We start from the raw sequence: 25,078 nt of genomic DNA, 5'->3' as shown, positions 1-25,078 counted from the left end.
GTTTAAGAATTTATATTCTGGTTTGTCATTGTTAACTAATACAAATTCATTAAAGATACCCACAAGGCAGTACCTATGCATGCTATAGATTTAATCAACAACAATGCTATGTACCTTTTTCGATAAATTTTGAAGCACAGGCATAAACAAATTTCTTAAGAACCTTCTAAAATAGGGTGTACTGTAGTATAAATAGAAATTACAGTACTATATAATATAGCTTTTTTGAGTAATTATTTTTTCAAAATGGGATGCATTGGCCTATTCTACACAGATTCCTGTGGAAAAAATGTTTCACTTAGGCCGGTATTACACTATCAAATTTCTTTGTCAAAGATTTGATCAAAGATGTGATCCAATATTCCGTCCAATATATTTGACAAAGATCTTTGACGTAGCACTACAAGGGGTATTACACTGTTATCGAATTTTTCGTCAAAGTTCAAGATGGCTGACAACAACTTGTTAATAACCGCAGCAGTTCTACGTACTCCAATTGCGTTGTGTACACATGCAGAAAAGAAGTGGGGGGGGGGGGGGGGGGGGGGAAAATGGAACCATACATACGAGGTTGAAAGTCTTAAATTCCTGGGATTACAACTTGATAATAAATTCAGTTGGGAGGAGCACACCACAGAACTGCAAAAAGGCCTTAAAAAATCTGTATTTGCAATTCGAGTGTTAGCAGACATAGGCAACATAAAAATGAAAAAGCTTGCATACTTTCGTTCCATAATGTCATATGGGATAATATTTTGGGGTAAATCTTGAAGTCAAACAAAAGTTTTCAAGTTCCAAAAGCGTGTAATACGTATTATTTGTGGAGTAAATTCACGGCCTCCTGCAGAAACCTCTTCAAAGAACTGGGTATACTAACTACTGCCTCTCAGTTTATTTACTTCTTAATGAAATTTGTCGTAAATAATATATCCCTTTTTCCAACAAACAACTCAGTTCATACATACAATACCAGGAACAAAAATGATCTGCACAAGGACTTAAAAGCACTTACTTTAGTTCAAAAAGGGGTCCACTACTCAGGAACACTCATCTTCAATAATTTGCCAGGAAACATAAAGAATTTAGTTAGAAATAAAGATCAGTTTAAAAGGACCCTGAAAGACTTACTACTGGCCAACTCCTTCTACTCCATTGGCGAAATTTTTAATAGAAACAAATGATGTATTGTATTTATTCATACTATTAGTATTGTTATTTCAGCTTAAAAAAAGTCGACATGTTCCACATCCACGAGGATCTCCTCAGCACGGATCTATGGAACGAAAAACTAATCTAATCTGGGTGAAGCCGTGGATTTTACGACGACATGATAAAAGCATTCAACAAAACTTGTTACGTGAGCTTACAGTGGAAGACGTCAAGTCGTACATCAATTACTTAAGAATGGATGAGCATACATTTCTGTATGTGCTCAATGAAGTGTATCCTCATATCACAAAGCACAATATTCACTTAAGAACTGCTACATCTTCAGAAGACAGGCTCACTATAACACTCCGATTCCTTGCTACAGGAGAGGGTTATGTTAGGTTAGGTCAGGTTAGGTCTCCAATCTTCTTAATCTATTTTTGTATTCAGGGTGCCTCACGTTGTAAAGCGCCTCATCAGCTTCAGACATCTCTATTAATTTTGTAGTTGTCGGGACACACCAATTGTATTTACCGGCAATGGTTATAAAAACACTACAGACGACAGAACGCTGCAGCGATGCTAGCGCTCCAAGTGGTAACATGTCACATTGCAGTGAACAGAAGACAAGCGGTTTCTTTGATCAAATATACAGCGAGGGCCTAGATTTGATCAAATATTGGACGACATTTGACAAAGTCCCTATTACACTATCAAAAATCTTTGACAAAGATTTTGGACAAAGATATTGGACAAAGAAATTTGACAGTGTAATACCGGCCTTAACAAGTATTAATTAGGAGTAAGATTCATGAACAAATCATGCTCATTAAGCGAAGTAACACTGTACAGTGTAAAATTTACAATACAAATAAATCATACAAGGTACGTACAATTATCAGCTGTTTTTATTTTATGAACAATTACAATAAACATTAACTGACGTATATAACGTAACTGAACATTTTAACTTAATTAACTATAGGAGATTTCCTCGAAATTTACTGCACATAAGTGACACACACAGGCAATTCAACTAAGGAAATAAAGCATTGTAACGATGATTAATGAGATTTAGGTAGCTGTAACTTCCCACTTACAACTGTTTGCACTTGTGGATTAAGTTTACTAATGGATATTATCAGCAGCAACTTCAAACACTCATCAGTTACTTTAGAGACCATGAGAAAACTTACGCAACCGATCAAACTGTGTCAGTGGATGACATTCATAAAATTCCAGCAATATGAATTTAAATATTTAACTTTATAAAAATCACTGCACTGTAAATCAACCATTTCCATCTGAAGTTGGGACAAGAGTTTCTACATCAATACTAAAAAAATTTTGAAAATCTTGATATTGTGTACAACAGCCTAAAAAAGAAGATTCTAAATTTAAGGCACTCAACGTTTCATTTGTGAAATTTGCCAGAAACTGAATCACTGAATACTGACAATGTTCTACACATATTAAAAGGTGTGAAAATTTTTTTGTTTAACTGAGACAGACACAAAACGATTTTTTGTCAAAAGGCTTGAAACTGAGTGTACAAATCACGCAGTAGCTGGTTTTCTTGTTGTGATTTTAAATTAAGGTAGTTCATACGTTTAATTAAATCTGTATAAAATGGTAACTTACAAACCACTCATTATTCTGTCAAAAAATCACATCACAACTTTTCCACAGCTATAATGTAGTAATTTTCTTCAATCTATTTAATAAACTCATGGAACTGGCAATGACTGACAGCATGTGTTATTACATAATTAACTGCTAACATGACTGGCTTTAAAATTGATCGCGTACGAGGTCTGTTCAAAAAATTCCAGCTTCACCCACAAAATTTTTCTGCACTTAACCTTTTACTTATTGTGTATGGTCTCCTTTGAAATACTCTCCTCCACAATTGACACCATTTCCACTTCCAGAAGCAGTCATGGTACACCTCTTGCTAGATTGCACAAAGTGCTCTCTGCGAATTTTCTTTCGTCTTGTCAATCATTGCAAATCTTCGTACTTTTAGGGGAAATAAAACTTTGGAAATAAAAAAGTCCGCAGGAGCCAGGTCTAAAGAGTAGGGAGGATGAGGCAGCACAATGCTTTTGTACTTTGTGCAATAGGTATATACCACCAGGGGTGAATATGCGTTACCGTGATGCAAGAGCCATGAATTGTCTCATCTCATTACAGGACATTTGCTTCGCACATTTTCTCGCAGGCATCACAACATGTCCTGATAGTACTATCGATTAGTTGCACAGTTCTCTACGTGCATTGCTACAGGTCTGTGTGTACATAATTGGTTCCTGTTGAATGGTTCTTACTGTCTTCAAGTTGTTAATGCTTCCATGGAATAAAGTTGTGTTCAGTCTAGTGGTCATATGACTTATAACTAAGTACAACACAATTTTCTACTCTGGTTGGTTGTCCATTTATTCTCACGATGGCTGATGGTACTTTGGAGGACATTTTATGTTGGATGGTTGAACAACAAGAATCATTCACAACCGTGTTGCACTACCAATCACAGGCACTGGGCAATCAATCTCAGTCATTGGCTTGTTTTGTCTAGTTGGCATGCTCCTCAGTTTGTGTCGCCTGCTGTTTTTCCCTCCGTGGCTCCATGGTTTACCCACCTCTCTTTTCTACATACAGTAGAGGAATGGGACGCATACAAGAAACATCTGCAACAACACTTTCAAGTCATTTGTATTACTGGCACTATTTTATGTTGTGCCTTGCTCCTTTCATGGATATCACCACGAATGTATCAAGTCCTGTGTCAACTCGCCCCACAGCAGAATTCATATTCTTTAACATCTGACCAAATGTGTGATCTCCTTTCAAAGTACTACTGTAAGCACACCCATGTTATTGCAACGCAGGTTGAGTTTTACAGCTATAGGAAGCAACCACATCAATCCTGTTGAGCATGGCAGCTGAACTTCACGGGTTAAATCGTCGTCATAATTTTGTGTCTGAGCTGTATGCCGATCAGTTGGTGACACATATTATTATTCGTCTAGCTCCAGATCATGATGTGCAAGAGCATGACCTCCAGTGTGAAAATCCATCCCTCTTTGAGGTTTTAGCTATTAGATAGTTGTGTGAGGTGTCATGAGCTGCAGCTAAACAAATTGAGTCATGGTGTAAGGTATCAGCAACAACATGTTTGTGCTATTGTGTCACTCTAGAAAAACCTGAAGTTCTTTGAATGATGTAGGGCATGGAAGCGACACAATAGCAGAAACATGTTGTTGCAGGGGTCTGTGACCCTTGCGAGAAACTTCAAAACCAAGATAAATCATAGAAAGTTAAAAAATTGACATTGGCAAGATCATCTACCACCAAATTTTTGCCTGGGGCAGTGACAATGGCACAGCCATTACATGCACTAATGTGAAAAGGGACACAGTTTCGCTGGTCTCCGACCTGCAAAACTGTGTTCTCCACCCGTAAGACCATGGTGAAGTCTGCGCCCTGCTTATTGACATACCAACACGTCTCTACTTGGTCCTTGCGACAGATGCTTCACAGTATGGGTCGGGGGCAGTACTGGCTCATAGACAGCCTGATCGCTCTGGGTGGCCTATTGGTTACGCCTAAAAATGCTGACTCCTGCTCAAACTACGTACTCTCAGATAGAAAAGAAAGCTTTGGCCGTCTTATATGCTGTGAAGAATTTTCATGTTTTTCTCTATGATACCAAACCCTATTTGGTCACCAATCACAAACCATTGGTTTCCTTATTCAGTCCTTCTGCGCCCTTACCAGATAAAGCGTCACATCGCATTCAACGTTGCACTCATTTCCTTTCACGTTACAATTACAAGATTTAGTTCCACCCTACGAATCAACAAATAAGTGTTGATGCCTTATCCTACCTGCCAGCCATTTCCGGCTCAGGATTTGATCAGGAGGAATTGATTTGTTTCCACATTGATGTCCCCACACAGCAGATGGTTGATGGTTTTCCTGTAACTAACACACAGGCTGTGAAGGCTGCAGCTTCGGATCCCATTCTTCGAAAGGTTGTCACCACCTTTTCATGCATCCAACCCTCTCCATAATTATTACAGCTTTCGACACAGATTCCGTGTTGTGGATTGTTTTCTGCTTTTAGACATGGATCATATGCCCCTCAGCTAGTGATTATCTCAGTGCTTCATTTGGAGATTCTCCTTTATTAAATGCAGATCACTGTGGTGTATCACGCACAAAAGCATTGGGCCACTGGTACGTGTTTTGGTCTGGCTTTGACAGTGATATTATCCACTTGGTTGCCTCCTGCTCACAGTGTGTGACGCACCACGCAGCTCCCTGGGCGACTTCGTCATTTCCTTTGACTTTCATTTTCCGTATGTTGTTTATTGTGTTTTCACAAACACAACTGCCACAATCATAGCCTTGATGAAAATTTTTCACTCTAAGGCTTATCCACAACTTTCAGCGTCTGATGATAGTCCACAATTTTCATCGCAAGAGTTTGCCGCATTTTGCAATTTCAGTGGTATCCGCCATATCCTTGTGCCACCATTCCATCCACAATCTAATGGTAAGGTGGAATGCCGAGTGCGAACATTAATAGCCCAGATGAAAAAATATGTAGTCAATTCTTTGTCCATGTTGCCTTACATCAATCTCTTTCCTTGTACTGTTTCAACCATTTGATGAGAAGAGCCAGGCAGAGATCCTCCATGTGCGCCAGCCGAGGACACTGCTACAAACAGCTTTGTCCTCCACCTGGAGATCAAATCATGTACCTGCCGCATTTCTTCCACTCAGGTGTGGCTGTCTGGGCACACTGTTTCAGACGTCACCCTACATGGATTCCAGCTATCATTGCCAGATGCCGGAGGTGATGTCTCTGCGACATCTGCATGGAGGACGTTATCTGCTAAAGGCACCACGATCAGCTTCGCCTCTACATGGACAGCCAGGCGCCCCCTTGGTTGATTTGGGGGAGGGAACCGAACAGCGAGGTCATCAATCCCATCAGATTAGGGAAGGAAGTTGGCCATGCCCCTTCAAAGAAACCATCCCGGCAATTGCTGAAACGATTTTGGGAAATGAGGAAAAACCTAAATCAAGATGGCCGGATGTGGGTTTGAACCGGCATTCTCCCAAATGCAGGCCCAGTGCACTAACCAATGCACCACCTCACTTGGTCCGGGCACCCCCTGATGTCACACCATCTCCTCTGAGCCTGTCCATATTGCACGTCATATCACCCGCTGCTGCTGCTGCTGCCAGTTCTCCTTTCCTGTGAGGGTGAGAGCATCCATCCTCAGTTGCCAAAGCAGCAGTTCCTCTATCGCATACAACACCACCATCAGGGACTTCATCATCTGTTCCTGAGCAATGCTGATCCTATGGTTTGGCACAGGAAGATTTGTGCAGAATATGTCCATGCCCGAAGCACTTCAGACAGTATGCTTCCATTGCAGCATGCCACTTTAGCCACAAAGTAATGGACGAGGAGGACAGAATTGACGTCTCATTAATCCGTGATCTCCCTAAGAGAGGAGGAATACAGTGGCACGTGCAGGGGTGCATGATTTCAAAAGGCTGTGCATGTGGCAGTGCTATGTCATCTGCAGAGGGCACCTCAGACTTGTGTGCTTGTGTGTAAAGTTAAGTTCAGCCTACTGGTCATGTTGTACTTATACCTAACTGTAACAGTCATTACTACACAGTTAGCATTGCAGTAGTGCTTTCTTACTACAACCTTATTTCAGCTACAGTGCCATTCTCAAGTAAACCTGCAAATGTAGTAAGCTTGTAGCTACAAGCACTACTAATTAACTTTTTGCAACTTATCTAGAATAATTCAATATAAAATGTCATATTATGACGTAGTCTATGCTGGAGGCCTGGCCAAATAGAAAATTTAAACCAATTAAAACTTAAATTCAGCTGTGTTCTTTCAAGTTATCTGATAAACAATCAAAGCAATTATTTAGTAATCAGTGCAGCAAGGTAATGGAGAAAAAAACACATATTAGAAAGATTTTGGATGTGCAGCAACATCTACGCTGAATATTTTCATAATATGAAAATATACCCCCCATGAACCACGGACCTTGCCATTGGTGGGGAGGCTTGCGTGCCTCAACGATACAGATAGCTGTACCGTAGGTGCAACCACAACGGAGGGGTATCTGTTGAGAGGCCAGACAAACATGTGGTTCCTGAAGAGGGGCAGCAGCCTTTTCAGTAGTTGCAGGGGCAACAGTCTGGATGATTGACTGATCTGGCTTTGTAACATTAACCAAAACGGCCTTGCTGTTGTGGTACTGCGAACAACTGAAAGCAAGGGGAAACTACAGCCGTAATTTTTCCCGAGGGCATGCAGCTTTACTGTATGGTTAAATGATGATAGCGTCCTCTTGGGTAATATATTCCGGAGGTAAAATAGTCCCCCTTTCGGATCTCCAGGTGGGGACTACTCAGGAGGACGTCATTATCAGGAGAAAGAAAACTGGTATTCTAGGGATCGGAGCGTGGAATGTCAGATCTCTTAATCAAGCAGGTAGGTTAGAAAATTTAAAAAGGGAAATGGATAGGTTAAAGTTAGATATAGTGGGAATTAGTGAAGTTCGGTGGCAGGAGGAACAAGACTTCGTCAGGTGAATACAGGGTTATAAATACAAAATCAAATAGGGGTAATGCAGGAGTAGGTTTAATAATGAATAAAAAAATAGAAGTGTGGGTAAGCTACTACAAACAGCATAGTGAACGCATTATTGTGGCCAAGATAGACACAAAGCCCATGCCTACTACAGTAGTACAAGTTTATATGCCAACTAGCTCTGCAGACGATGAAGAAATTGAAGAAATGTATGATGAGATAAAAGAAATTATTCAGGTAGTGAAGGGAGACGAAAATTTAATACTCATGGGTGACTGGAATTCAACAGTAGGAAAAGGGAGAGAAGGAAACATAGTAGGTGAATATGGATTGGGGGGAAGAAATGAAAGAGGAAGCCGTCTGGTAGAATTTTGCACAGAGCATAACTTAATCATAGCTAAAACTTGGTTCAATAATCATAAAAGAAGGTTGTATACATGGAAGAATCCTAGAGATCCTAAAAGGTATCAGATAGATTATATAATGGTAAGACAGAGATTTAGGGACCAGGTTTTAAATTGTAAGACATTTCCAGGGGCAGATGTGGACTCTGACCACAATCTGTTGGTTATGAACTGTAGATTAAAACTGAAGAAACTGACAAAAGGTGGGAATTTAAGGAGATGGGACCGGAATATACTGACTAAACCAGACGTTGTACAGGGTTTCAAGGAGAGCGTAAGGGAACAATTGACAGGAATGGCGGAAAGAAATACAGTAGAAGAAGAATGGGTAGCTCTGAGGGATGAAGTAGTGAAGGCAGCAGAGGATCAAGTAGGTAAAAAGACGAGGGCTAACAGAAATCCTTGGGTAACAGAAGAAATATTGAATTTAATTGATGAAAGGAGAAAATATAAAAATGCAGTAAATGAAGCAGGCAAAAAGGAATATAAACATCTCAAAAATGAGATCGACAGGAAGTGCAAAATGGCTAAGCATGCATGGCTAGAGGACAAATGTAAGGATGTAGAGGCTTATCTCACTAGGGGTAAGATAGATACTGCCTACAGGAAAATTAAAGAGACCTTTGGAGAAAAGAGAACCACTTGTATGAATATCAAGAGCTCAGATGGAAACCCAGTTCTAAGCAAAGAAGGGAAAGCAGAAAGGTGGAAGGAGTATACAGAGGGTCTATACAAGGGCGATGTACTTGAGGACAATATTATGGAAATGGAAGAGGATGTAGATGAAGATGAAATGGGAGATACGATACTGCATGATGAGTTTGACAGAGCACTGAAAGACCTGAGTCCAAAGAAGACCCCGGGAGTAGACAACATTCCATTAGAACTACTGACGGCCTTGGGAGAGCCAGTCATGACAAAACTCTACCATATGGTGAGCAAGATGTACGAGACAGACGAAATACCCTCAGACTTCAAGAAGAATATAATAATTCCAATCCCAAAGAAAGCAGGTGTTGACAGATGTGAAAATTACCGAACTATCAGTTTAATAAGTCACAGCTGCAAAATACTATGGCAAATTATTTACAGACGAATGGAAAAACTGGTAGAAGCTGATCTCGGGGAAGATCAGTTTGGAGTCCGTAGAAATGTTGGAACACGTGAGGCAATACTGACCTTACGACTTAACTTCTAAGGAAGATTAAGGAAAGGCAGACCAACATTTCTAGCATTTGTAGACTTAGAGAAAGCTTTTGACAATGTTGACTGGAATACTCTCTTTCAAATTCTAAAGGTGGCAGGGCTAAAATACAGGGAGCGAAAGGCTATTTACAATTTGTACAGAAACCAGATGGCAGTTATAAGAGTCGAGGGGCATGAAAGGGAAGCAGTGGTTGGGAAAGGAGTGAGACAGGGTTGTAGCCTCTCCCCGATGTTATTCAGTCTGTATATTGACCAAGCAGTAAAGGAAACAAAAGAAAAATTCGGAGTAGGTATTAAAATCCAGGGGGAAGAAATAAAAACTTTGAGGTTCCCCAATGACATTGTAATTCTGTCAGAGACAGCAAAGGACCTGGAAGAGCAGTTGAACGGAGTGGACAGTGTCTTGAAAGGAAGATATAAGATGAACATCAACAAAATCAAAACGAGGATAATGGAATGTAGTCGAATTAAGTCGGGTGATGCTGAGGGAATTAGATTAGGAAATGAGACACTTAAAGTAGTAAAGGAGTTTTGCTATTTGGGGAGCATAATAACTGATGATGGTCGAAGTAGAGAGGATATAAAATGTAGACTGGCAATGGCAAGGAAAGCGTATCTGAAAAAGAGAAATTTGTTAACATCGAGTATAGATGTAAGTGCCAGGAAGTCATTTCTGAAAGTATTTGTATGGAGTGTAGCCATGTATGGAAGTGAAACATGGACAATAAATAGTTTGGACAAGAAGAGAATAGAAGCTTTTGAAATGTGGTGCTACAGAAGAATGTTGAAGGTTAGATGGGTAGATCACGTAACTAATGAGGAGGTATTGAATAGGATTGGGGAGAAGAGAAGTTTGTGGCACAACGTGACTAGAAGAAGAGACCGGTTGGTAGGACATGTCCTGAGGCATCAAGGGATCACAAATTTAGCATTGGAGGGCAGTGCGGATTGTAAAAATCGTAGAGGGAGACCAAGAGATGAATACACTAAACAGATTCAGAAGGATGTAGGTTGCAGTAGGTACTGGGAGATGAAGGAGCTTGCACAGGATAATTAGCATGGAGAGCTGCATCAAACCAGTCTCAGGACTGAAGACCACAACAACAACAACATGAAAATATAAATATGAATTGGTGTCTGTATATGTGTGGATGGATATGAGTGTGTGTGCGCACGCGCGACTGTATACCCGTTCTTTTTCCCCCTAAGGTAAGTCTTTCCGCTCCCGGGATTGGGATGACTCCTTACCCTCTCCCTTAAAACCCAAATCCTTTCGTCTTTCCCTCTCCTTCCCTCCTTCCTGACGAAGCAACCGTTGGTTGCCAAAGCTAGAATTTTGTGTGTATGTTTGTGTGTCTATCGACCTGCCAGCGCTTTCATTTGGTAAGTCACATCATCTTTGTCTTTAGATATAAATATGAATTCCGTCAAACACAGCACGTTAGTTTCCAGAGCACTGAAATTGAGATTGCAACGAGCTATTGTCAGTCAGTTATAGTTCACGTCAGGTGATCTCGCCGCCAATGACATCAGATATTCAGAGCATAAGACACATGATGTAGTCAGCAAATAGCAACATCACTGTTAAGTAGCGCGTGCACACAAATAGGAGAAGTTCATGGTTTAAATTCATAAATGTATAGTATAGCTACACAAAAAGCTGAACTTTGAAATATTATATTGGCCTTTATTGCGTGTGTTATCCCTCAAAATAAATCAAACAACAAATTGCTAGTAAAATTTTAAATGAGGACTTAAATGTCTGATCTTCTGGGCCGAAAATTTTCTAAGTGGCTGGTCCTCAAAGTGTTAAGTTATGAATAAGAGTCAAACGTTCTGTGATTTAAGAAATTAATTGCACATGTAACATAATTCATCTTGCATAAAAGGAAAGCAATATTTCTCAAATAACCATTTGCAATACTTTCCCCACAGTCTGTTAGAAACAGGTTTGTTTGGGTATTTGCCATAGTGCACCAGAATACAGGTGTTATTGTGCAAGCACAGCTATGATGATGTAGGAAGCCCATGAGCGGTATTTGCACTACTCGCATGCCTTTTGCCACATTTCCATTTGGAATTTCGTTTCTAGTGGGGCATCATGTGACCATGTTCAGCATATTGTTAGGAGGGGACATTCAGAGTTACTGTACTTAGAATAAGTGTTTTATCATAGCCTAACCAGATAAGGAATGTAAAATTAGAAAGCCGTCCTTGACACTTTACTCATTTCTGAACTAGATTCTAAAACTCAAAGTACCCTAATATTTTGCTACGTGGTGACTTTAACAAAGATTTGTTTCTTTTATTCATACTCTACAATATTGTTTTGTAGCATTTCCAATGAATTTTACAATCACACAGCACTGAAAAACCTAGTAAGAAGGACTATAAATTTCTTGGGAGGAGGGGGGGCAGGGGGGGGGGGGGGAGGTGTTTGTATACACCAGAACTAAGAAAATTAAGCTTTTTATGACTTTATCAAACTGCATAAAAATTAACAATGTTACTTGTGAAGGCAAGAAACTATAACTGGTGGTTTATATTCTACTCCAGGAGTAAATATGAAGACTTCATGGGAGTTATAATGATAAAACATGGTGTGCTGCCACGCTATTATTTACTGAAGAATAGTGCTCTGTAAATTTACGACGTAAATGACACAAACTGAGAAATAATGTCAAGCCTAGAGGAGGTACCAGTCAGGTGTTGGAAACATTTCCCGTGATCAAAAAAACATTACCTTTCACAGAAGGCAGGTATGTAAAATTCTGTTAAAGCTTTTCAATGTAGTTTTTGAAAAGCTAGTTTTCTTGGAGTGTCATTACTCTGTTATCCCATGTTTGGTTTTTATGGCATAAGGCTATACGTGCCAGAAGATGAGCATGTGCACCAGAAATTCAGTGAACAGCTGAAACTAGCTAACAGTGTGGAATGAAATACTTCCTTTCAACTAAATTGACTGCCTCTACGGAAAAGATTAATAAAAGCCAAATTTCTTTAGCAAAACGTCAAAAATAACTTCATCGTTCTGCAAAGCAATTAAGGCTTGATTGCCAATAACGTGGAAATAAATCAGAAAATTGAAACCAATAACACATTTTAGTCTTTCGTAGTTATGTAGGTGTATTTTAATTCATTTCATAGCTCCCGGTCACAAAATGTACATGCGGGTCACATGGAAACTATTCCCCACTACAACTCTTACTGCTCTGTGCATGCATGAATCTGGTAGCTTGAGTGTTCCAGAAAATTTTTTCCAGGTAGCATCTGGCTGCTTTCAGCTGCTGCTTATATATCTACCAGTCACACTTCAAGTAGTGAGAAGCAGGAAAATGTGCTGCTCAACCGACTTCAGCTCTGCGCATGCTGCATGAGTCCACTGACAACTGCCCAATTGTGACGCCATGGTCATTGAAAGCAGTTGGCTGTTACGAAGTATTGCGTGGCCTTCATCCTAATGTCTCTGACACGTTCTGCTGTCGGCAAATGCTCGTGCGTTCACTGTGTTTTGTTGTTGTAAACGACACATTTTCTCGACTACTTCGTGCGCTCACTGTGTTTTGTTGTTGTAAACGACACATTTTCTCGGCTACTTAAAAGTTTTGTACTGGTGCTCCTCTCTCATTTATGTCTGTTGCAGTATTATTCTACAGTATCAGGCTAGAGTAAAACTCTTTGTTAGAGTATCAGTTTTACCAGTCAAAATTGTTGTTATTGTTGTGGTCTTCAGTCCTGAGACTGGTTTGATGCAGCTCTCCATGCTAATTATCCTGTGCAAGCGTCTTCATCTCCCAGTACCTACTGCAACCTACATCCTTCTGAATCTGCTTAGTGTATTGATCTCTTGGTCTCCCTCTACGATTTTTACCCTCCACGCTGCCCTCCAATACCAAATTGGTGATCCCTTGATGCCACAGCACATGTCCAACCAACCAATCCCTTCTTCTAGTCAAGTTGTGCCACACACTTATCTTCTCCCCAATCCTATTCAATACCTCCTCATTAGTTATGTGGTCTACCAATCTAATCTTCAGCATTCTTCTGTAGCACCACATTTCGAAAGCTTCTATTCTCTTCTTGTCCAAACTATTTATCGGCCATGTTTCACTTCCTTACATGGCTACAGTCCATACAAATACTTTCAGAAACGACTTCCTGACACATAAATCAATACTCGATGTTAACAAATTTCTCTTCTTCAGAAACGCTTTCCTTCCCATTGCCAGTCTACATTTTATATCCTCTCTACTTCGACCATCATCAGTTATTTTGCTCCCAAATAGCTAAACTCCTTTACTACTTTAAGTGTCTCTTTTCCTAATCTAATTCCCTCAGCATCATCCGACTTAATTCGACTACATTCCATTATCCTCGTTTTGCTTTTGTTGATGTTCATCTTATACCTTCCTTTCATGACACTGTCCATTCCGTTCAACTGCTCTTCCAAGTCCTTTGCTGTCTCTGACAGAATTACAATGTCATCAGCGAATCTCAAAGTTTTTATTTTTTCTAATGGATTTTAATATCTACTCCAAATTTTTCTTTTGTTTCCTTTACTGCTTGCTCAATATACAAATTGAATAACATCGGGGAGAGGCTACAACCCTGTCTCACTCCTTTCCCAACCACTGCTTCCCTTTCATGCCCCTCGACTCTTATAACTGCCATCTGGTTTCTGTACAAATTGTAAATAGCCTTTCGCTCCCTGTATTTTACCCCTGCCACCTTCAGAATTTGAAAGGCAGTATTCCAGTCAACATTGTGAAAAGCTTTCTCTAAGTCTACAAATGCTAGAAACGTAGGTTTGCCTTTTCTTAATCTTTCTTCTAAGATAAGTCGTAAGGTTAGTATTGCCTCACGTATTCCAACATTTCTACGGAATCCAAACTGATCTTCCCCGAGGTCCTCTTCTACCAGTTTTTCCATTCGTCTGTAAATAATTCGCGTTAGTATTTTGCAGCTGTGACTTATTAAACTGATAGTTCGGTAATTTTCACATCTGTCAACACCTGCTTTCTTTGGGATTGGAATTATTATATCCTTCTTGAAGTCTGTGGGTATTTCGCCTGTCTCATACATCTTGCTCACCAGATGGTAGAGTTTTGTCATGACTGGCTCTCCCAAGGCCATCAGTAGTTCTAATGGAATGTTGTCTACTCCCGGGGCCTTGTTTCGACTCAGGTCTTTCAGTGCTCTGTCAAACTCATCATGCAGTATCGTATCTCCCATTTCATCTTCATCTAAATCCTCTTCCATTTCCATAATATTGTCCTCAAGTACATCGCCCTTGTATAAACCCTCTATATACTCCTTCCACCTTTCTGCTTTCCCTTCTTTGCTTAGAACTGGGTTGCCATCTGAGCTCTTGATATTCATACAAGTGGTTCTCTTCTCTCCAAAGGTCTCTTTAATTTTCCTGTAGGCAGTATCTATCTTACCCCTAGTGAGGTAAGCCTCTACATCCTTACATTTATCCTCTAGCCATGCATGCTTAGCCATTTTGCACTTCCTGTCGATCTCATTTTTGAGACGTTTGTATTCCTTTTTGCCTGCTTCATTTACTGCATTTTTATATTTTCTCCTTTCATCAATTAAATTCAATATTTCTTCTGTTACCCAACGATTTCTATTAGCTCTCGTCTTTTTACCTACTTGATCCTCTGCTGCCTTCACTACTTCATCCCTCAGAGCTACCCATTCTTCTTCTACTGTATTTCTTTCCGCCATTCCTGTCAATTGTTCCCTTACGCTCTCCTTGAAACCCTGTACAACGTTTGGTTTAGTCAGTACATTCCGGTCCCATCTCCTTAAATTCCCACCTTTTGTCAGTTTCTTCAGTTTTAATCTACAGTTCATAACCAACAGATTGTGGTCAGAGTCCACATCTGCCCCTGGAAATGTCTTACAATTTAAAACCTGGTCCCTAAATCTCTGTCTTACCATTATATAATCTATCTGATACCTTTTAGGATCTCTAGGATTCTTCCATGTATACAACCTTCTTTTATGATTATTGAACCAAGTTTTAGCTATGATTAAGTTATGCTCTGTGCAAAATTCTACCAGACGGCTTCCTCTTTCATTTCTTCCCCCAATCCATATTCACCTACTATGTTTCCTTCTCTCCCTTTTCCTACTGTTGAATTCCAGTCACCCATGAGTATTAAATTTTCGTCTCCCTTCACTACCTGAATAATTTCTTTTATCTCATCATACATTTCTTCAATTTCTTCATCGTCTGCAGAGCTAGTTGGCATATAAACTTGTACTACTGTAGTAGGCATGGGCTTTGTGTCTATCTTGGCCACAATAATGCGTTCACTATGCTGTTTGTAGTAGCTAACCCACACTCCTATTTTCTTTATCCATTATTAAACCTACTCCTGCATTACCCCTATTTGATTTTGTATTTATAACCCTGTAATCACCTGACCAAAAGTCTTGTTCCTCCTGCCACCGAACTTCACTAATTCCCACTATATCTAACTTTAGCCTATCCATTTCCCTTTTTAAATTTTCTAACCTACCTGCTTGATTAAGGGATCTGACATTCCACGCTCCGATCCATAGAATGCCAGTTTTCTTTCTCCTGATAACGACGTCCTCTTGAGTAGTCCCTGCCCGGAGTCCGAATGGGGGACTATTTTATCTCCGGAATATTTTACTCAAGAGGACGCCATCATCATTTAATCATACAGTAAAGCTGCATGTCCTCGGGAAAAATTACGGCTGTAGTTTCCCCTTGCTTTCAGCCGTTCGCAGTACCAGCACAGCAAGGCCGTTTTGGTTAATGTTACAAGGCCAGATCAGTCAATCATCCAGACTGTTGCCCCTGCAACTACTGAAAAGGCTGCTGCCCCTCTTCAGGAACCACATGTTTGTCTGGCCTCTCAACAGATACCCCTCCGTTCTGGTTGCACCTACGGTACGGCCCTCTGTATCGCTGAGGCACGCAAGCCTCCCCACCAACGGTAAGGTCCATGGTTCATCTCAAAATTAAAACAATGAAAAATTCCCAGAATTTAAAAAAATCCCAGTTTTTACCGGTGTGTGTGTATGTATATATCCTGTACGAGGCATCAAAATAAACAGGCCAGTAACCTTGAAAGATGATATTATAATCTAAAGTAAATACAATCGAGTAGCTTACCATTCATTCAGAAAATCAACATCTGAAACATCAATATAAGAGAGAGGTAAAATTATGAATGATTTTGTTTTCACTGTAACATGGAATGGACCGTTTCCAGACATACACGTTAACCACGACTAATGGTCAATGTTCAGGGATACAGCAGGAACAATCAATCAAAGCAAAAAAGTGAACACAGGCTCTAAAATGTATATCTTAAGAGCTTTGAGCACTGTGGCCTAATTTAAATTACTTGACAGGCAACACTGGAGTCGGTTTCCTCCAATCAGAGTACTCAACATAGTGCCTGGAACTATTTGCTGTTGCCAAACTGCCACAGCAATTGGTCATTTCGCTTCCAATTCATTGTCCGGCTTTCTTTCTTGAAGTGTTTGGATCCCGATTCATAGATCTGGCACTTTTACTTTGTATTTCATCAAACATGAGACACACACACACACACACACACACACACACACACACACACACACACACACACACACAATGATGCTAATGAAATACGCAAGTTTCTTATGCAGCACTAACCAAACACTACTGGATACTTCGGCACAAGATGCGATTCAGCATCACATGTAGAGTTATAATAATCAGAGAGATCAGCTTACATTAGTAAAGCTTCACACGACACTGCATGAAACTGAATTTTGAAGGATGCAATTCACTGTTGTGATGGGGTGATGACAGTTATAAATGTAACTATGTAACCCACTGTTATAGCATAGTGCATTGGTTAGCATAGAAAACTGACACACAGAAGGTCATAGGTTTGACTCTCCTCACATCTAGCAAATTTATTTTATTTCTAAATCTTGTCAGAAGAGTTTGATTATTACTTTTTTTAAATTAATTTGTTTCAGTGCAATTTTTTATTTCTAATACTTTGCCACATCATTTTAGCCATCATATTGACTTTTTTTATTTGATCCTATTTTTCTTCATCTCATTCTTTTCTCATTTTGAATCTGCCTATGTCACTTACAATCTCCAAGCAAGTGCCAACGAGAACTGCTCATCACTTGGTAAGGCAGTAGTTCTTGTGGCCAATGTAAGGATACTTTCAGGTAATAAATGATAGCTAAAAATTACAGTTTGCTTTTAGTGCCAAAACAGAATTTTTTCTATTTTAAGTTTGCTCTTATAGGTTAGCTTTAATCGCAGTGAACAAAACGATTGTGTTTTTAGTTCTGCCGCAGACTGTCAATTGCAATTTTCTTGGATTCATTGCCCATCAAGAGCTTGTGTCGTCTGGCACAGTTTGGTCACTGGTCACTTAAAATAAGCTGTTGACAGAGCATCTCGCATTTCCGACATACCTCATGGCTGCCGCTTCCAACATTGCTTCATGTTACATATTAACAGTATTTGTGAAGTGACCTGTCATATTTGTGTGTCAGCCATAACTGAGCATTAGGTGGCAGCCGATGTGGCAACAATCCAGCAGGAAGTGATAGGACATCAACCCTTGAGCGATTTTCATCACACTATATTTGATCTTCAACAGTGTGAAACAAATCTCTTCTACTGCAAGCACTTTGCTTTCCATATTTAGATAGATAGAGAGAGAGAGAGAGAGAGAGAGAGAGAGAGAAAGGGGGAAGGGGGGGGGGGGGACAACTGGGCTTGACTGACATGCTCAATTTGGTAACAATAGCTTCTATTGAAATGAGTGACTAATTGCCACAGTTGATTACTGCTGTTAAAAGGGCTGTAATGTGATTCAAAGTGTAGCAGCAAGTGACGAGTTAAGAAAAGAATCAGATAAATTAATTCAGAAAGTATTTACTAGATGGAAGATTCAATATGACTATAATTTTTGCAGCTCCATCCCGTGACTGACAATATCATTAATTCCCACAGTGGTTAATAATATCATTATTTCCCACACTAGAGCACCAACCATGCTAACAGTGGCAGACACTATAGATCTGACAGACTTCTCTGACATTCTGCAGCCTATAGAACTGATTATTTGCGAAATTTGTGTACAAAAAGTATGTTGCAAGCAATAAAGTAATCTCAACAACAAGTATGTCCAATATCAAAATATCTGGCTTGCAACCAATGATGTTGGATGTTGGAGAGAATTTGAAGAGTAGCACATCACAGAAATTAAGAAGCACTTACTAGCAACTTAACATGTTAACATTTTGATATCAACATTGCTCACTCATAGATTCAAGCACATACAGAACTTGCAAAATGCTTCACCATAATACATAACAGAAAAATGAAAACAGAGAAATCAAACCTGATATATGGAGTGAATATTATAACATAGCACAAGAAAGAAATAATTTGCAAACTGGAGCAGAAACAGACCTACAATCACAGTTCAATTACGTGAAAGATTGTCTTCTATTTCTTAAACAACATCCATTAGAAGAATGAAGTCACATTATTGGCACTATCTATCCAAAGCTACAAAAAACTGCACTTAAATACTTGAGTTGTACAACCACATCAACAGCTTCTAAGAGTTCATTTTCAAAAACAGGATGTGCTTTCTGTCAGCAGCACAGGAGACTGAAGGGGAAAGTTCTATCAAAAATTTTATTTTTACATCTGTAAACAAGAAGTTATGGGTTATGTAATGTTGATTATTGTTGTATTTATTTATAAATAAATATAGTATTAAATCAGGATGTGTAAACGACGAGAGGAAAAATTCCCGGATTTCCCGGTCAAAAATACTCTTTGTCCCTGACGAAAATACATTTTTTCCATGTTAACTGGCAGTATACTTTTCCCCTGAACTGTAAAACTTATCAATCCTTTGAATGGTTATGGTTTTTTTTATACACTGGCGTAGAAATTCCCAACCCTTCAGAAGACTAAACTCATGGGAAAAGACACGTTTTGGAAAGATGTCTGATGTGCAGCAATATGTACACTGCAAATTTTCGTATTATGAAACTATAAATTCGAATTCCACCAAACACCGCATGTTACTTTCCGAAGCATTGAAATCAAGATTGTGATGCGCTTTCTAAGCCAGTAATAGCTCATGTCACGTGATCTCGCCAGCTGATGACATCTTATATTCAGAGCATAGGTCACATGATGTAGTCGGCCAATAGCAACATCACATCACTGATAACTAGCACAAACATACAAACAGAAAAAGTTAATGGTTTAAATTAATATACATACAGTTTTTACAAGAAAAGAAAAGCTTTCGCATATAACATTGGTCTCTAAGATTAATAAGCTGCAAGAGAAGCTAAGATTTCACACATGTTTATCTTTTTGGCAAGTGTTACACATTAAGATACGCCACACAAACATGTAAAATTCTTAACAATGACATAACTATCTGATACGAGCTCGAAATTATTTTAAATAGTTGTCCTCAAAGAGTATATTTTTAAATGAGAGTCAAACGCTCTGTGATTTAACAAACTCATTGTGCATTCTCGCACATAGTTCAACTTGTGTAAAAGGGAATTTACTCTGAAAGTAACGCTTTTCAAACAACCATTCGCAACATTTTCCCATTACCTGTTAGAAATAGGTTCACTTCAGCAGTTGCCAGAGAGCACCAGATAACTGGTGTCACCGTGCTTGCACAGCTACGATGACGAAGGATGCTCATATGTTCGTACATGTACAACATTAAAAGATCTTACATTATGAAAGAAACAAGACATTATGGGATACTTCAAGAGCATCGGAATTTCGTGAACCATACTAAAATGCATAATTTGGCTTAAGGTACACATTCATATGTCCAGATAAAATTTCTTTCTTAAGAGTATCAGTACTGTATTGTGTTTGATTCTTTATTATGGCATATGCGCTAGAAGATGGAAACATGCACTTGAAATGCAGCAAACACACGAAACTAGCCAATAGTGTGGAATTAAACATTTCGTTTCAAATAAATTGACTGCCTCAGTGGAAAAGAATAATAGAAGCTGAATTTCTTTAGCAAACTGACAAAAATAACTTCATTGTTCTGAAAGGCGATTAAAGATTGACAGTCAGAAAGGTGGAAATAAAATAAAATCTGAAACTAATAACATATTTTAGATAAGTGATCTGAAGTTTTCTCGGCGTATTTCCAAATTGAACAGTTCTCGGGTATCCGACCAGGTAGTGTCGTAATTTCTCCACAATATTTCAGCAGACGTACACGCTACCATCTTCAGGTGGTTCCTGACAAATGCAGTGCTGTTCTTCTTGGGTCCTATATATACTAGCTGTTACCCCCTCCACCGTTCCTCTCCTGGTGTCTTTGGTGCGGCCGGCACGCATGCACCTGAGCTTTCTTGCAACTGCTCGAACGCATCTAATGTACTCAGTTGTGATGTCACGCTCATTGCAGGCAATTTGTTGTTACAGTGAAACCTCTATATAAAATTTTTCAAGGGACGACAAATTCTGAACACTGTATAGAGGAAAACACTATAAAGAGGAAGGCTCCCAAATAATAATTACAGGGCATTGCTGAAGATCGGGATACCGCTAATCAGCTTTGACAAATGGTGCCATAGATGACATTTTAAATTTTCACAACACTGTAATATGATATTCATTGCAAATGATCAATGTATCAAATGATTAGTTTTTTGTAATTAAAACATGGGGCCCGGTAGGTGGATGGGTGAAAGTAAATGGCACCAACAAGATCGCAAGCAGAATCTGCGTCACATGTCACGTGACCAGGTTCTGCCGCTGACATATGAAACACACTGAGTGCGCGCTTTCCAAGCCGGTGCAAACTGTGAATCCACAGAACAGAAAACGATGTATCTACATCCAGTCACTTAAATGTTATAAAGAGGTAAATAATTGACTAGGGTTCCAAAAATATGAGCGTTACAGGGAGGAAATTGTAATATAGAGGAAACGCAGTAAAGGGGAAAATTTAACATTGTTTATATGGGCTTTTAGTCGGGACCGAAAAAAAAAATGTAACATAGAGGAAAACATTATATGGAGGAACGTTATAAAGAGGTTTCACTGTATAAAGAATTGCATAGTCTTCCTAAAGCTTTTGACACATTTTGATGTTGGCAGGCACTTATCTGAGCACTGTGTTTTGTTGTTTTATATGGTGCATTTTGTTTACAACTTAAGTTTTATTTTCGTTCCTCCCCCGTTCACGTTCTATTTCTGCAGTATTATTAGGCAGTAGCGAATTGTATTGGTTCTTACCAGTCAAAGTTACAAAAATTTAACTGAAACTTAAACAATGAAAAATTCCCGAAATTCTAAAATATTCCCAGGTTTTTCCCGGACCTCCCAGTTGTCCCAGGTTGAATGGACTCTGTAAATGTACCTGTATGTTTCTTTCTGTTCTTTTTGTGCCAGCCTACTTTTGGAGTCAGTTATTATCAGAAGTTATGGGTTATGTAATGTTGATTATTGCTGTATTTATTGATAAATAAATATGGTAATAAATTTACCTGTATGTTTCTTTTTGAGCCAGTCTACTTGTCGGGTCAGTTATTATCAGTCACTGATGTCTAGATGAAATCAAAACGAATGTTGTTGATTAGCTAACATCACCCACTCCTAATGCCAACTTTTATTCTCAAATGATATGACTTGTTTAAAAATTAAATTCATTCTCAATTAACCTTAATAAAACTAATTACAATCAGTCAGCCTGGTCATAGAAGCTACAGGACATTGTTATTGCACTTATAATTCTCAATGAACATTATTTTTGAATTTTCTCACCTCTTTTCTTTTCCAACAGTTAATATGACTTTCTCATCTGATAATGCTTTGACTAGGTAAAACTGACACAGCCCTATTTCATTGGAACAATGTAGTGATTTACTAGGCATGATCTACTGGAGGTGGTACACCCTTGCCTTTCTTCAATCTTTGCTCTTACTTAACCAGCTAATCATAGGGAGACCAACAGTTTAATGTGGACTCTTGAACTATGGTGCAGTATTGCATTTATCACAGTAACAAAGTAAAAGTTATATATAAAAACAAAGATGAGGTGACTTACCGAATGAAAGCGCTGGCAGGTCGACAGACACACAAACAAACACAAACATACACACAAAATTCAAGCTTTCGCAACTGTTGCCTCATCAGGAAAGAGGGAAGGAGAGGGGAAGACGAAAGGAAGTGGGTTTTAAGGGAGAGGGTAAGGAGTCATTCCAATCCCGGGAGCGGAAAGACTTACCTTAGGGGGGAAAAAGGACAGGTATACACTCGCACACACGCACATATCCATCCACACATACAGACACAAGCAGACATATTTAAAATAAGTGACAGGAAGAATCCTAGGACTTCAGTTCAGACATTGGATTTATAGTGTGGCACTTATGGATCACTGTGGTACGCTCTGTTTAACTGAGAAATCTCACGTTGCACCTCAGCTTAGATTATTACATTAAGCTCTACGTACCCTGTAATTGGCTTGGTCTCAGGTCACATGATCTGTTATAAGACTGAGGCTAGTCAAATACTGTGGTGTTCAAATCAGTCTTAAAGTACAAAGTGCATCTAGATATCTTTCAACAGACAAATTATCTTTATGCTATCTTACTGATGAATATACACAGTGTGTCAGGAGTGATAATATAACCAAGTAAATTCAAAAGCATTACAGTTACAAGACACACAAACCTGGTTGCTCTTATTTGCATTTGTGGATGAGCAATGACATAAAACACATAAGTACAATATTTAGGAAACATACCTGAAAATTTCTAGCAAAGGTTCACTGGGAGCTGCCTGGCGACCAGATAGGAGTGTCTGTAGTCGGCTGACACTCTGCGTTGCTGTTGAAAGAGGTGTGACATTAGGTTGTAGATCTTTGGTCTTCAAATACTTTCTTCCTGTGAGCGGTGTTGAAGGAGCCAAATGGTGCATCTGCTATTACATTAATGGAAAAATAATAGAACCATGGTATTTTGTGTAACAGATATATTAATGAAGGGAAAAAATTATTTTTCACTTACTCCACCAAATGGCTGACCATTCCTTTTTGCTTGTAACTGTTCAGCAAACTCGCCTAGGCCCCACATTTTTGTAGGGGTGCCTATATCGGCATTGGCATCTTCACCTTAAAAATAATGTACAACATATTTTCAACTTTCAATAAAAAAACTATTTCAATAAAAACTATTGTACCACATGCAATAAATGCCACCTGATTTACATTTTCTTAAAGATGTTTGTAACTAGTGATTCATAAACTGATAAACTGCAGTAACAGCCTCGCCATTACCAAAACATTTGTATTACACGAGATGTCTTAAGCAGAAATTTAAAATAAAAACTCACATTTACATATCAGACAGTAGAAAGAATTTATTATTTATTTTTGAGCTACTGAATAAATGCTTAGAATAATGGTGTTAAGGCAGTGTTTGATTAACATTTTCCAAAATACACATGGAATCATAACCTCCTTATAACCAATATCCAAACTGAGATGCTTATAAATTATTGTTCTGTTTAAAAGTAAAATATTATCAACATGCGCTACTAGAAAATGAAAAAAGAACACCTAGAATTTGTTGACACAGCAGAGGGAAATTTTATTGATACACTTTTGAGGACATAGATAACAAACAACCACACTAACAGAGGCTTATGCATCTGCGTACAGTCAACAGGGAATGTAAAATATCAGTGCTAGTACTATGTAGGCCCTGTGTGGCTCTGTTGTATACACACCAGACATTGGTGCTCACCTTCATGACATTGCACATATGTACAACCATCACTGACAACAGGGCAGAAGCAACTCTCATCACTCATGAGAACAAGCCTCCATTCATCCTTCCATAAGCACCTACTGCAACACCACTTCAGGCAGGCTACACGATGCTGGCACATAAGTAAAGCCACTCTAATGGCAATGCAGGATTGTAGTCCTGCTTTACGGAGATGGTTGTGAATGGTCCTCAGTAATATCCTCACAACAACAGTGTCCCTAATTTGTCATGAAGTCACAGTGCGGTCCAATACACCACTTTGTAAGATGCGACAGTTCTGGTGTGCATCTGTGTAGTGCCGCTATCTGGACCCTGGCTGACGGGCACGTGCACCTTCTGCTGACAACTGGCAACAACATCTATACAGTGTGGAGACCTTGCGGCATGTGTAGTGCAGTTCTATGGTATGACTGCCTAGCCTCCCAAACACCCACTACTTGCTTTCGCTACTCTGTCAACTGCACGAACGGTTCACGTCAATGCTGTTGTGGAATGCTACGTTGCAGAGACAGACAGAGCTCAGTGAGCAACTGCAAACTGGCTCTGGAGGTGAACAACTGCTTCAAAGCTTGAAACATTCCATGGCTGATAATGCAGTTCCTGCTTTGTCCACAGCACTGCACATTTGATTATCACATTAACTGCCCTATCATAGTGTCCTGCACTAGTATATCTTGCCTTAAGTCACTTGCGTCAAGGTGTTATTTTTTCATTAATTTCTAAATACTACAGCTTTCACAGCAGTAATAAGTATTTGATCCAACTATCACAATCTGGGTTTCATACTTTTTCCCAAAGCATTCCAGGTAAATGTTAGCGTAGTTCTATACTACAG

General features: G+C 39.2%; 1 protein-coding gene across 2 annotated transcripts in view; it reads right to left on the bottom strand.

Moving 5' to 3' along the window:
• LOC124615826 (retinoblastoma-like protein 1) overlaps positions 1 to 25,078 on the bottom strand; it is a 173,145-nt gene that overhangs the window by 77,204 nt on the left and 70,863 nt on the right. The window contains exons 7-8 of one of the 2 annotated variants that reach the window (XM_047143971.1): positions 23,482 to 23,585; positions 23,220 to 23,392 (exon numbers count right to left, since the gene is read on the bottom strand). In XM_047143971.1, the coding sequence (XP_046999927.1) occupies positions 23,220 to 23,392; positions 23,482 to 23,585 (277 nt within the window). Of the gene's footprint in view, positions 1 to 23,219; positions 23,396 to 23,481; positions 23,586 to 25,078 lie in introns of both variants that reach the window. The other variant, XM_047143970.1, reaches the window with a different exon arrangement.

Source organism: Schistocerca americana, chromosome 5, assembly GCF_021461395.2.
Source record: "Schistocerca americana isolate TAMUIC-IGC-003095 chromosome 5, iqSchAmer2.1, whole genome shotgun sequence".
Classification (NCBI taxonomy): Eukaryota; Metazoa; Arthropoda; class Insecta; order Orthoptera; family Acrididae; genus Schistocerca; species Schistocerca americana.
This window is presented reverse-complemented; position numbering and strand designations above follow the sequence as displayed.